Consider the following 14718-nt stretch of genomic DNA (forward strand, 5'->3'; position numbering starts at 1 on the left):
ATGGGAGAGGCTTCCTTCTCGAAGATTTCTTCTTATCGCCACCACTAGCAGCAAAAAGAGTGGCAAGCAACATAGGCTTCTTCATTGATTTCCCTATGGCTGATTCTACAACAATGGAAAAGTCATTAACATACTTAAACTCAAAAGAAAGAGTAAAGAACTATTAGAGATAGGGGGAGCAACATGAAGACTTACCTTGAAGCTTGAAGAAGTTTTGTGTTTTACATGCCCAACTCTCTTTAGTGGCATTAGTATTGAGTGTTATATTGTGTGTTGCATCTTAGTCTCTATCATTTCATATGTGCATCATGCATCATCATGTATAAGTAAGAAGAAAAGCTTCTAAAGTTAGAAAAATTCTTCTAAAGTTAAAACTCTCTGTTTTAATTGATTACAGGCTGATCGTAATCGATTACACAAGTGTTTGTAACTTGCAGAGAAATCTATCATATCAGTTTAATTGATTACAAGCCTTTCGTAATCGATTAAACAGTTCTTTTTGAAACAATGATTGATTTTTCAAGAGTCTTTGCTTTAATCGGTTACCGGTAGATATTATTGATTACTTCTCTTTTAAAAGTGTTTCAGAAGTGATCAAGAACACTTTAATCGATTACATTGAGAATCTAATCGATTACATTGTTCTTCAAAGTTTTCCAGTTTTTGGGAAGAACACTTTAATCGATTGAAATGATAATATAATCGATTACTTCTTTGAAATAATCGATTACATTTTATATTTAATCGATTATAGACGGTTATAATTGTTTTCTCTATAAATAGCCACCTTGTGTTCTCACTTCTAACAACTTCTGAAAGAGCTAGAATTACGAGCTGATATTAGTAAAACAAATAAGAGAAGAAAAAAGTTTTGAAATATAGTGTGACTAACAAATTCTAATCTTTGATTATGAAGATCATTTTGTGAAAAATGAGTTATGAATTTTTCTTGAATTCAAGAAGGCACTCATTCATTCGAGCAAGGTTCTTGCATAGGATTGATCAGGTTTTGTCTATCTTTGACTCTACTTTTTGTGTAGTTTACATATTGTTAGTTTATGCATGAATTTCTGAAGGCATGCTAGAATAGGTTTTTCTAGTTTGGGCTAAGGTTAGGTTTCTCTTAGGCTCTTACTCACAAAAGACCCTAGGGTTGGGTACCTTAGTCTTTTTTTCTGGGGTAGATGCTGAGGTTGATTGTGATTGGTTGCAAAAATTCTATATGCATAGTGAAAATCTAATTCGGGTTTGGATTAGATAACTGGATTAGTTTCTCTAGAGATTGAGAGTGAACCAGTGTAAAAATTGGTGTACTTCTTCTCTTGATCTTACCTTTCTTTCTCATTTTGGTCTTGATCAATTTACTAAAGGTTAAAGGAAAAATCTTTTTTTTTGAAAGAAATAACTTTAACAAAGAATTTTGTGTAAAGGGTGATTGATTAAATATTAGTTTATTCAAAGTTTGTAATATGATCCACGCAAAAGAAGTTTTCTTTTTACTCTGGTTTTAAAAGTGTGTTTTTATTTAGAAACCAATTCACCCCCTCTCTTGGTTCGTGAATTCCATCATCTTTTTCAAGAACAAATAACCAAAACACACCTAAAACCAACTTCCAATATTCATTGGTACTTTATAACATCAATTTACAAGGAATATCATCCCTGATCTCGTTGACCAACTTAACAATAGAATTCACAGTGGTGAGCTCTTCCAAGGATAACTCCTCCTCTTGTTTCCCATAATAATTGACTGATTCATTATAATGAGTAGGGGACGAGTAAAGCTCGAAGTGAGACTTAAATCGCTCACCACTCTCACCCTTGTCAATGGCAAAGAGATTATCCCAACAATCCTTAGAAGGTGTTAGCTAGAACTACATTTCCTTAAAGTTTTATATGACTCTTCATAAGCCTTGAGGATTGTCATATCTCAATGACCCTTTAAGGAGAGGCACGAATAGTCGAAGAGTTTCTTACCATGCCAAGGAGCATAAAGGTAACAAAATACATTGAGTTGGGTGCCTCGTGGAGTTCTAAATTGGTGATCATATCTCTATCACAAATAAAAAGGGATTAGATTCGTCGATAGAATCAATCTTGTCACCCTCAAGGCCAATAAGTTTTCTTTCTGCCCTAACAACTTTAATACAATTTTCTATACTCCCGTCAAAACCAATAGACTTGAGAATTCGGCTAGTCTTTTCTATCATGGCATGAAAAATTTGTCTCAATTTTTATGCATTAGACGTTGTCATTAGGTTCTATTGTCAAAGGATGCAACATACATCCCAGCACCATCGACCTGCGATCGAACTCTAGAATTTGTATTAACAAGAGGAATAGTCCCTATCTCATGGAGGACCAACCGCCTTTGAGGATGCAACTTAGTTGCATCTTCATTGACCCGAATAGTCCATCCACTACTACTTCTACGACCAATATTGATATCCCTACGGTTTTCAGAACTACCATGGACGTCGTGACCGAATAATCCGTTTGAACTGGACTTTTGGGAAGACATCTTCATTAATGCAATCAAACCCAAAACACCCTCAAAATAAGAGACATGATGAGACATAAATAGATAAACTAGAAAGTTAAAGATAAAAGCAAAGAATATACACTTGAAAGCAATAATGGTTGGAAGAAGCAAAATGTGTATAGCACTTGCAACGATTTCCAGTGAAGAACAAAAGACCTATGCAAACGCACAACAAAGTGGCAATTATGATGAAATAAAGAAAGCAAAGCAAATAAAGAGGCATTCAAACAAAAATCCCAGTTATGGGATTTTGAAAATCAAAATGAACATTTAGGGCACAATTACTTGACAAATCCCACTTAATGAAGGGACACTCAATAGATGTGAATGTGCAAAATTGTCATGTGGTGTCAAATGTACACTTGATAAGATGACATTGTCTCTCTAAAACAATATCAACAAGAGGGCAACTGTTCTGAGGTAAATATCGATTTTTACACTTCATAAGCCAACATTGTGTCTCTGAGACAATATCAACTCAGGTGCAACTGTTCTGGGGTAAATATAGACTTTACACTTGATAAGCCGACATTGCCTCTCTAAGACAATATTGACACAAGGGCAATTGTTTTAGGATAAATATCAATTCTACACGTTAGGGACATGTGACACACAACTTAAATGCAAAACAACTAAATTAAAGATCATAAGTCGATCATAAGTTCAAAAATAGCTTAAAATGATAAATGTCCTAGTAATGACTGACTTATTCATGACAACCCTCAGAATGTGGCTCCCAACACAAACAATTGTAAGTAATAAGCCACGTGGCTAGTAATGCCATGATGGCAAACACTATAAATAGGTGTTGTGTAATCACCTTTGGTAAAAGATCACAATTTTACTCAAACACATTGGATTCCAAAGATCTCTCTCTGGTGTTCTCATTCTCTCTCTCTCTCTCTCTCTCTCTCTCTCTCTCATTCCATTCTACGATGCATGAAACAAATCGCGCTCAGTGCCCTACACCACTCTCTCTCTCTCTCTCTCTCTCTCTCTCTCTCTCATTCCATTCTACGATGCATGAAACAAATCGCGCTCAGTGCCCTACACCATAATAGAAAGCAAGAGAAAGAAGAGTATCGAGATCAAAACCCAAAAGAGCAAAAGAGAAAGCAAGGAAAAGGGTGGGCTATGTAAAATTTGAAAAGTGAAAAGAAATAAGGGTAAAATATGTTGGGGTCCATGTAAAATTTGAAAAGTACTAATTTTACCCTTGATTACAAATAAGTTAAACAATTTGTGGTGGTTAAAACTTGTCAAAATGAATTAAAATTTATGATAGCTAAACACCCCCAAATATTGCATGTTTTTTGATACTTCCTCTCTAATTTTCTCACACTTTCATTAGATATTGGGAGAAGATAAAATAACACTAGATTTTGGTGTATGAGAAGATAGATAAAAATAATAATTAGATCTATTAGTCATGTCAAGAAATCCTAACAGAGTTTTTACGGAAGACAAAAAAAATATTTTATTTTTAAAGATCAAATTAATATGAAATTTTTTATGTAAATAAAATTAATATTTTTAAATATTACAGATAATCCAAATATATTTTACTCGATAAATAAATAATTATGTGGCATTTGCCAAAGCAATTTTTAATTGCTTTGTTGTGTTTCCAATGCTATTCCGTATATATTGGAAACACAAAAAACGTATTTTTAAATTTTCAATATCTTCTCTAAAATTTTTTTAAGATTAATTAAATGTTTAACTTGACCAAGAAATCATGGAAAAAAATGGTAGGAGTATCTCTTTTTGGTTACGTGAGGATATTATTTTCTATTTTAGTATTTAAAAAAAGTGAGTATTTGATACGTAAGGATATTATTTTTCTATTTTAGTATTTAAAAATGTGAGTATCTGATACGTAAGGATATTATTTTTCTATTTTAGTATTTTTAAAAGTAAAACAAAATGACAAAAGAATTATCAAAGTGAGACTGAGAATATAAGATTGGTCAAAATTTGCTAGTCTATGGCCTATGTGGGTCATGTCTTGCGCAGCTGTCATCACACTATTGCTATTTTCAACGGAAGACTGAAGAAAAATATAAAATTGTTTAGTAATTAGAACGTGCATTTTTCTCCTCACAAGTAACAACAGGTCATAACCAGCGGCGTGCCATGCCAGGTGGCGCAAAAGAAAAGAAACCAAGTCAACCCTCAATGAACACAGCTGTAGTGTCACATATTCACTCTGTTCTTGTTCTGGACAATTTTGTAGCGTGTGCAGAGAAATGGCCATTCCTCTTGTAATCCTACTTATTTGCAAGCTATTATCACTCTTCTCTCAAATCTGCTACGCAACGACGGACACCATCACCAAGGGTCAGCCACTCCCTGATGATGGCAACACCTTGCTTTCCAAGGACGGAACCTTTGAGTTGGGTTTCTTCAACCCCGGGAGTTCAAATAACCGCTATGTCGGAATTTGGTACAAAAACATTGTGGTCAAAACAGTGGTTTGGATCGCCAACCGTGACAACCCAATCAGAAACAACTCAAGCAAGTTGGTCATAAGCCAAGACGGAAACCTCGTTCTTCTTAGCCAGAACGAGTCTCTTATTTGGACAACAAATGCATCATCATCAGAAGTTTCGAGTTCGAGTCCAATTGTGCAGCTCTTGGATACTGGAAACTTGGTAATTAAAGATGGTAATGACAAAGAGAGTGTTTTTCTGTGGCAAAGCTTTGACTATCCTTGTGACACACTATTGCCAGGAATGAAGTTTGGGTGGGACTTGAGAACTGGGCTTAACCGGCGTCTTACTTCTTGGAAAAGCTGGGATGATCCATCTTCAGGGGACTTTACTTGGGGGGTGGAAATAGGAAGCAATCCTGACATTGTGATGTGGAAGGGTAACGTTGAGTACTTTAGGACGGGGCCTTATACTGGGAACATGTTCAGTGGAGTATATGGGCCCAGGAATAACCCACTTTATGATTACAAGTTCGTCAATAACAAAGACGAAGTGTATTACCAATACACCCTCAAGAATAGTTCGGTGATTACTATGATTGTTATGAACCAAACACTTTATCTTCGTCACCGCCTTACATGGATTCCCGAGGCCAAATCTTGGACTGTTTACCAATCATTGCCACGAGATAGTTGCGACGTTTACAACACTTGTGGTCCCAATGGAAATTGCATCATTGCTGGGTCTCCAATTTGCCAGTGCTTAGATGGGTTCGAGCCGAAATCGCCCCAACAATGGAACGTGATGGATTGGAGGCAAGGGTGTGTGCGCAGTGAAGAGTGGAGTTGTGGGGTAAAAAATAAAGATGGTTTTCGGAGATTTGCTAGCATGAAATTGCCAAACACTACGTTTTCTTGGGTTAATGAAAGTATGACACTTGAGGAGTGCAGGGCAAAATGTTTGGAAAATTGTTCGTGCAAGGCCTATTCAAACTTGGACACGAGGGGAGGAGGTAATGGGTGTTCCATTTGGGTTGGTGACCTAGTTGATTTAAGAGTTATAGAAAGTGGGCAAGATTTGTATGTTCGAATGGCCACTTCGGACATGGGTAAGAGCTATATCATATTCTTCTAATTAACTTTCTATTGTTAGTATGATATTAATTTGTGAAACTTTACTTTATTATGGAGTGAAATCAATAATGTTTTATTTCATTATCAACCTGTCAATTCTTGTAGATGGTAAACACGAGCATCGGAGAAAGGTAGTCTTGGTGGTTTCAACTATAGCATCGTTGGTGCTTGTGATGCTAGTAGCATTCTGCATTTACATGATCAAAAAAATATATAAAGGTAAATTTCTTGGCCAAAACACCTTTTTACTTCACAAAGATTATAAACATCTACAGACACAGTGAACCTCATCAATTCCTTTTTTGTTTTTGCTTTTTTAAATCCATTAGGTGTGTTTTCTCCTTATTTTAGAATTAGGTTAAATTACTTATTTTGTTATAGTTTCACCATTTTTATCTTTTTTGTTCTTATAGTTTGAAAGTGATTTTTTAGTCCTTAGAGTTTATATTTTAATTCTTTTTTAGTTCCTATAGTTTAAAAATGTTATTTTTAGTTCTTATAGTTTGTATTTTAATTCTCTTTTAATCCCCATAATTTGAAAATGATATTTTTATACCCTATAATTTATATTTTAATTACTTTTTAGTCTTTACACAAAAAAATATAAAATAATTAACTACAAATTAGTTATAAATTATCAACTAATTTTTTTATTACAAATTATCTTGCGATAAATTAATTACGAATTACTTATTAATATTTTTGTAATTAATTATAATTGATAATATTACTTATATTTTGATAGTAAAGACTAAAAGAAAATAAAAATATAAAATATATGGACTAAAAAAATCACTTTTAAATTACAGCGACTAAAAGAGAATTAAAATGTAAATTATAAGATTAAAAAATCCACTTTCAAACTATAAAAACTAAAAAAATAAAAATGATGAAACTATAACAATCAAATGAATAATTTCACCTTAGAAGTGCCTTTGCTCTAACCGTAAGATATATTATGTATTACATCCATAATATCATTAAGAAATAAATTTTGATATATTATATAAGAAAATTAATTATATTGTTAATAAATTAGAAATTATCAAAGTAATCATTACGTGTACGTAGCAATTCGTTTTTGTTGACAGCAAAATATTTTTTACATTAGCCGTATTTTCTATTTAAAATTTATATTAATTATATTGAAATGATACTCTTAATTTCAATATTAATTAATTTTAAATTTAATTAGAATGCATTTCATGTAAGAAAATTAAAATTATCATCCAATCATAAACTGTCACAAATTTATTATCATATTATAATAATATAAAAATATTTATATTAAAAATGTTATTCATTACCCACCAATCCATATAGTAAAAGGAAAATATATGTAATTTTTTCCCATTTTGAATTGGAAGCTTCATCTCTATTTTGTGTCTATAGCTAGCTAATTGTATACATAATTAATATTTTGTATATCATCATGTGAGTGTTCTACATAAACCCACAAAAATATGTGCCTAAAATTTTTTCTGCGAGTTTTTTATTTATTTAAGATCATCAAGTGCAAGGATTTGAGTGGAGATTCGTATTATTATAACTTTTAGTCACAGTTTGTATTCTGGTTTGAAGAAAGGATATTGATTTCATTTAATAAATTAAAGGGAAAACAAAAACAAGAATGTCAAGAGAGGATAAAGACGAAGGCAGACAAGAAGATTTGGAGCTTCCTTTCTTTGATCTTGCTACAATAGTTAATGCCACTAATAATTTTTCAATCGAAAATAAGCTAGGTGAAGGTGGTTTTGGTCCTGTATACAAGGTAAATTTGCAACCTTTCTATCAATAAGGTAAAAGAAAACTCATAAATCTTATCACAGTCGATTTTTTTTTCCTCAACTATAATACTTAGGGTACATTAGTAAATGGACAAGAAATTGCAATCAAAAGGCTTTCACGAAGTTCAGGACAAGGATTGAAAGAATTTAGAAATGAAGTTATATTGTGTGCCAAATTACAACACCGAAATCTTGTCAAGGTTTTGGGCTATTGCATTCAAGGAGAGGAGAAAATGTTACTTTATGAATACATGCCCAACAAAAGTCTCGATTTATTTCTTTTTGGTAAGTATTTTCTAAAAGTTTTTATAATATAATATTATAAAAGATTTATTTGTTTCAAAAGTTGTTATGGAAGGAAAAGACTAATAAATTTATTGGACAATCTTATCAGATTCGGAGCAAAGTAAATTCTTAAATTGGCCAGTGCGCTTTAACATTTTGAATGCGATTGCTCGGGGACTTCTTTATCTCCATCAGGATTCTAGATTAAGGATCATACACAGAGATCTAAAGGCAAGTAATATTTTATTAGACAATAATATGAATCCAAAAATTTCAGATTTTGGCCTTGCAAGAATGTGTGGAAGTGATCAAGTTGAAGGGAGTACAAGCATCATAGTTGGGACACAGTAAGTATCTTAAAAGATTGATGTTAAAGTTTACAATGATTACTAAAATATGAAATTAATTTTTGTATGGTTCCTTTAAGCGGTTACATGGCACCTGAATATGCCATTGATGGATTATTCTCTACAAAATCAGATGTGTTCAGCTTTGGAGTTTTATTGCTAGAAATTATTAGTGGAAAGAAAAACAGAGCATTTACCTACCAAGACAACGATCATAATCTTATTGATCATGTGAGTAACACAAAATAGAAAATGATTTTCCTATTATAAAATAGTATACATAACAAATGTATTAAATTATTGTAGGCATGGAGACTGTGGAAAGAGGGTACTCCAGAGCGATTGACTGATGCACATTTGGCAAACTCATGTAATATATCTGAAGTCATACGGTGCATTCAAATTAGTCTTCTGTGTCTACAACATCATCCAGATGATAGGCCAAACATGACATCAGTTGTTGTGATGTTGACCAGTGAAAATGCTTTACACGAACCTAAGGAACCTGGTTTTTTAATTAGAAGAGTTTCAAACGAAGGAGAACAATCTTCTAATAGGCAGACATCTTCATTCAATGAAGTATCTATCTCACTTTTAAATGCTAGATAAAAAATTATCTTCTTTCTAATTTTTATTAAATTATGTACTTGATACTTGGAGTTTGGAATGTTGGTTATGCTAAAATATGAATATATTTTTGTTTTTAAACAAATGTATTGGCAAATTTAGTTTTGAGCTTGCATATAGAAAAAAATGCTTCACAATCATGACAAGCATAAAATAGAAAAGATAGTTGCAATCTTTACTTTGACTATTCACAATCTATATATATATATATAACACGTATTGAACCTCAACTTAGCTATAAAACTTGAATTAATTAAAACTTTTGCAAAAACAAAAATGCACTATGCAAATAAGTAATAAACTCGATAAATAGCGTATCGTTCTTCTCAGGAATGGAGATAAATGGGCTCAATTCTCACACGTGTTATAATGGGAAGGAAAATATGTTTTCATAAACATAAAATAATAAAAAAAATTCAAGAAAATAAATTACTGTTATGTTTATAAATTTTTTAGGGTTTCTAATTGATGGTAAAAGTAATTGGGGTTTCAAATCCTTTTGTGTTTATCCTTTGTATATCACTTAATTCAAAATAGTCCAAATATGAATTAGAAGTTCAGATTTCATTACAATCAGTTTCACCCAATTCCTTGGCATAATAGATCCCCTTTGATCATATGTTAATGTTGTATTTTCGTAGTTCCATTAAAATTACGTTGAGCATAATTATTGAAATCTATATGAACACAAGTATTATGAAGTACCATTTCTAAGTATAAAATCATACCATTTTTTTTCACTCTAGCTTAAACATATGATTCCATATCATGCCTATTGGATCAAAGATTGAAGATTTGAATATTAGTTTTTAGGTTTTAGTTTTGGTTTGATAATTTTACAATGTCAAACAAGTTTTACTGATGTGATATTTGTAATGAATGTTTTTAGACTAGGCATGGTGATTGATATAGTTTAAGTTTTCTTTTATCTATGCTTAGTGTGAATCAAATATTTTAGAAAAATGGATTATTGATCTCTAATTTTCTTAGAAATAAGTTCAACACAATGGAATTGATTACAAGGTTTTGTAAGCAATTACAAAGTGTTAGAATAAGCAACAAAACTCACTTCTACTTGAAATTTGGCAAGGAGCATTGAATTAATTGATTACTAGTTTCTGTAATCGATTACAGAAGTCAGTTTCAAAAGAAGGAAGGCTTTGTTGGGACAATCGATTACCATGTATTGTAATTGATTAGATCTGGAAACTTAAGGAGCTCTCTATGTGTTGAAATATTCGATTACCACAATTGATAATCAATTATTCCTGAAAGCACGAAAGCATGAGAAACTCTCTGTTTAAATGTGATAATCGATTACCACATTCTGTAATCGATTATCAAGTTTCTAGAAATGCATAACAAAAAGGATTGTTGACAAATTAATCGATTACCATATTTGATAATTGATTAAATCATTTTTGTCTGACAAAATTATAAATACCCTTTTATGTTCTTTTCATTAGTGACTCTTGATACGATTTTATACTTGAGTAAACTTTTCAAGAAAGTCAACTAAGGGAATTTCATTGCATTTCTTCTAGATAATCAAGCTGATCAAGATTTATTCATGTTCATCATGATTTGATAATTCTTGGAAGAGCATGAAGATGTTGTGATCTACACATCAAGGTGTATTCATTTCTTTCTTGTTTCTGATCTTGGTTAGGGTTACCAAGTGTTTTGTGAGTTGATAGGTTTTGATTTCCTGTGTCTTTCTCTTGTATTGTTCAAGTGAAGAGTAGAACCTAGGGAATTGCATGTGTATAATGTTTGCAGTTAATTTTCTATCAGTGGAAGTTCTAAAGGGTCTTAAAAGAACTGGATGTAGGTCCTCTTGAGGACTGAACCATGTTAATTGATTGGCAAGTGTACCAATTTTATCATAAGTAGTAAAGTACTCGGAAGTCCAAGTGTCGAATCCACAAGGATTTTGGTTGTACTTAAGTGATGCAAACCCAATTATTAAGCAATGAAAAGAAGAAATAAAATAATAGATAAAGAAAGATAGGAGATAAGATAAAGATTTAGAAGAAAAGATAAATATTTAAAGATAAAAATCAAAGATAGAAAAGATAAAATATTTGAATTAAAAGATGATAAAGATAGAAGAAGATAGAAGATAAAGAAAGATAAGATAAGAAAAAGTAAAAAATAAGATGAATAAAAGATAAGATAAATTCTCAGAATGTGATAATGTTGGGACCTAACCTGCCTTATTTGCCTAAGATGCATTATTTTAAATTTTTGTCTATCAATTTGGTGAATTTTTCCTACCCACGTCTACTAATATGCTCAACCCGGATCCCTCACGATAAAGAGCCTAATTTATGTATTCTCTCTCCCAAATCCCTTTGCAAAGATGGAATCATAAACAACATTAAGTATAAAGATGTATGCAGAGACACAACAAAGTCACTCTATCCCTAGAAATACAATGTTGAGATACCCTTTCCTAATTCTATTAAGGATTACCATCTCCCAAGCGACTAACCCCTACAACTAATGCATGTAAGACCTTCCTTGTACTTCTATTAAGGATTATCGTCTCTCAAGCGTCTAACCCCTAAAGATGATGCAAGAATGAATGATACATGAAATTAAAATAAGAAAGGATAATAAGAAAGAAAATACCTGATTGCATTGATAGATATGAAACATTACAATACATACGTTGGCTTTTTAGGCCTGCCAGACCTTAACTAAGAGGGGTTTAGCCTCTCATTGTCATGAGAGACTTTTAAAGGAGGTTAAGGTGGATGGAAGAAGATGATGGATGAATAAAGAAAGAAGGTTTCCCCTAAGGGATAGACCCAATGTGTGGGTTCGGAGAGTTCGTCCCCTTCCTCTTTGGCTTGACTCCTTTTTTATAGCCGCTGGAATGGATTTGGGCTTGATGCAAAAAATCTTCCTTATTGATATCTTCTGGATCTTTTTTATTTTTATTTTAATCCTACTTTTTCAAACCTGCAAGCTATAGATAAGAAAAATACCAATACAATCCAATATCAAGATCTACTCAATAAAAAGATAAGGGATAAAGAAAATCAAGACAAGGGTTTATATTGGTTCAATTCTCAAGAGAACTTACATCAATTTTCTCTAAGAACCCTTAGAACAATCACTATAAAGAAATCACTTTACAAATACTATGCAGAAGCAAATCTCTATCACAAGCATTATTCCCTGAAAAAGATTATAGAGCTCATAAACCAGGAGGAGGGTGAATTGGTTTCTAAATCAAATCCAACTTAAAAAAACTAGAGTTAAAAAAAAGCTTCTTTTCCGAGGATCGCATCACAAACTTTAATAAAAAAATATTTAATTAATCACCCTTACCACAAAATCTTTGTTGCAATTATTTCTCAAAAAGATATTTTCTTTAACCTTCAATAAATTGATCAAGACTACAATGAGAAAAAAGATAAGATCAAGAGAAGATGTACACCAAGTTTTATACTGATTCGCTCTCTATCTGTAGAGAAACTAATCCAGTTATCTAATCCAACCCGAATTAGATTTTCACTATGCATATAGAATTCATACATGCAATCACAATCATTCTCAGTTCCTACCCCAGAAAAAGAGACTAAGATACCTAACCCTAGGGTCCTTTGTTAATAAGAGCCTAAGAGAAACCTACCCTTAGCCCAAACTAGAAAAACCTATTCTAGCATGCCTTTAGAAATTCATGCATATGCTAACAATATGTAAAACACACAAAAAACTGAATCAAGAAGAGACACAACCTGATCAATCATACGCAAGAACCTTAGTTGAATGAATAAGTATCTTCTTGAACTCAAGAGAATTTCACAACTCATTTTTTACCATGAGATCTTCAAAAACGAAGTTTAGAAGTTGTGAGTTGCATACTTTTTCTATGCACTTAATCTTCTCTCTTCCTTTCACTTATTTCATTTCGCACACACTCATACTCAGAAGTGAGAACACAAGCTGGTTATTTATAGAGAAAACAATTATTACCACCTGTAATCAATTAAATATTCAATGTAATTGATTATTTCAAAGAAGTAATCGATTATATTATCATTTCAATCGATTTAAGTGTTCTTCCCATATCTGGAAAACTTCCAAGAATAATGTTGTTGGATCAAATGGCCTCGGAATAATTAAGAAAGGGGGGGTTGAATTAATTATTAATGTACCTTGACTAATTAAAAATCTATCCTTCCTAATGTTACTAGATTCAATTAGGCTTTACTACTAAATTATGTAACTTAAACAAAAGTAAAGTGTAAAAGTAAAGTACACAACGAAAATTAAAAAGTGTAGGGAAGAAGAAGACAAACACAAGAATTTTATACGGGTTCGGCAACAACCCGTGCCTACATCCAGTCCCCAAGCAACCACCGGTTCTTGAGATTTCTTTCAACCTTGTAAAATCCTTTAGAAGCAATGATCCACAAGGGATGTACCCTCCCTTGTTCTCTTTGAACAACCAAGTGGATGTACCCTCCACTTGAACTGATCCACAAGAGATGTACCCTCTCTTGTTCTCAGTTACAACAACCCAAGTAGATGTACCCTCTACTTGTAAAACAAAGGATGTACCCTCCAATGTGTTAAGACAAAGAATTCTCAGGCGGTTAGTCCTTTGAATCTTTGTAAGGGGAAACAAAAGATATCTTAGGCGGTTAGTCCTTTGAAATCTTTTGTTTAAGGGAAAGGGAAGAATCAAAAGAATTCTCAGGTGGTTAGTCCTTTGAATTCTCTTGGAAAGGGAGAATGGATACACTAAAGAATTTAGGCGATTAGTCCCTCTATTCTTTTGGAAAAGGAAGAAGAGAGACACAAAAAGAATTCAGGCGATTAGTCCTTGTTGAATTCTTTTTGGCAAAGGGAGAAGAGAATGAAAAGATATAGCACACTTTTGTTTTTTTTTCAGAATTTTCACTTGCAGAAGAACAAGGTTTGGAAAACAGAAAACTTAGAAAACTTTTTGGCAAAGGAAGAAGAAGAAAGATGAGTAGGAAAGAATTCTTAAAGAATCATAAAGGTTGTAAAGGTTTAAAGGTTTCTCAAAAGTTGTTCAAGAAGTTGTTATGAATGCAAGTCAAGGTCTTGCTTTTATAGACTCTTCATGTTTGGTCAAGAAAACCATTGGAAGAGTTATAACCTTGAGAAAATCATGTCAAGAGTTACATCTCTTGACCTTTTATTCAAAACTTGTCACTTGTAATCTATTACCATAATCACGTAATCGATTACACAATGCATTTTATAAAAAGATGTGACTCTTCACAATTAAATTTGAATTTCAATGTTTAGATACACTAGTAATCGATTACCAATATATTGTAATCGATTACACCATTTAAAAATCATTTGGAATGTTGCAAATTCAGTTAAAACCTTTTTGAAATCAAATTTTATCACTAGTAATCGATTACAGGAAACAGGTAATCGATTACCAGAGAGTAAATACTGTAGTAACTTAGAAAAGTTTGAGAAAACTCTTTTGTAAAACAAAACTGTGCTATGTTTGGTTTTTGAAAAATCCTTTTCAATACTTCCCTTGTGAAGTCTTGACTTATGGCTTCT

General features: G+C 32.3%; 1 protein-coding gene across 4 annotated transcripts; it reads left to right on the forward strand.

The window, feature by feature from the left end:
• Positions 1 to 4598: 4598 nt before the first annotated feature.
• LOC100776310 (G-type lectin S-receptor-like serine/threonine-protein kinase At4g27290) lies at positions 4599 to 9238 on the forward strand. 4 transcript variants are annotated; one of them, XR_003262787.2, is made up of 7 exons: positions 4599 to 6082; positions 6213 to 6326; positions 7721 to 7878; positions 7969 to 8179; positions 8289 to 8526; positions 8660 to 8757; positions 8833 to 8973. XR_003262787.2 is itself a non-coding variant. In XM_026123715.2 (7 exons), exons 1-7 carry the CDS (start codon positions 4792 to 4794, stop codon positions 9133 to 9135), a joined length of 2466 nt encoding a protein of 821 aa, XP_025979500.1. In that variant the 5' UTR covers positions 4599 to 4791; the 3' UTR covers positions 9136 to 9238. The 4 variants fall into 4 exon arrangements, 3 of the variants coding, with proteins under 3 accessions (XP_025979500.1, XP_040860853.1, XP_025979501.1); XM_026123715.2 differs by having other exon boundaries at positions 8607 to 8757; positions 8833 to 9238; XM_041004919.1 differs by having other exon boundaries at positions 8610 to 8757; positions 8833 to 9238.
• The last annotated feature ends 5480 nt before the right edge of the window (positions 9239 to 14718 follow it).

This window comes from Glycine max, chromosome 9 (assembly GCF_000004515.6).
Source record: "Glycine max cultivar Williams 82 chromosome 9, Glycine_max_v4.0, whole genome shotgun sequence".
Taxonomy (NCBI): Eukaryota; Viridiplantae; Streptophyta; class Magnoliopsida; order Fabales; family Fabaceae; genus Glycine; species Glycine max.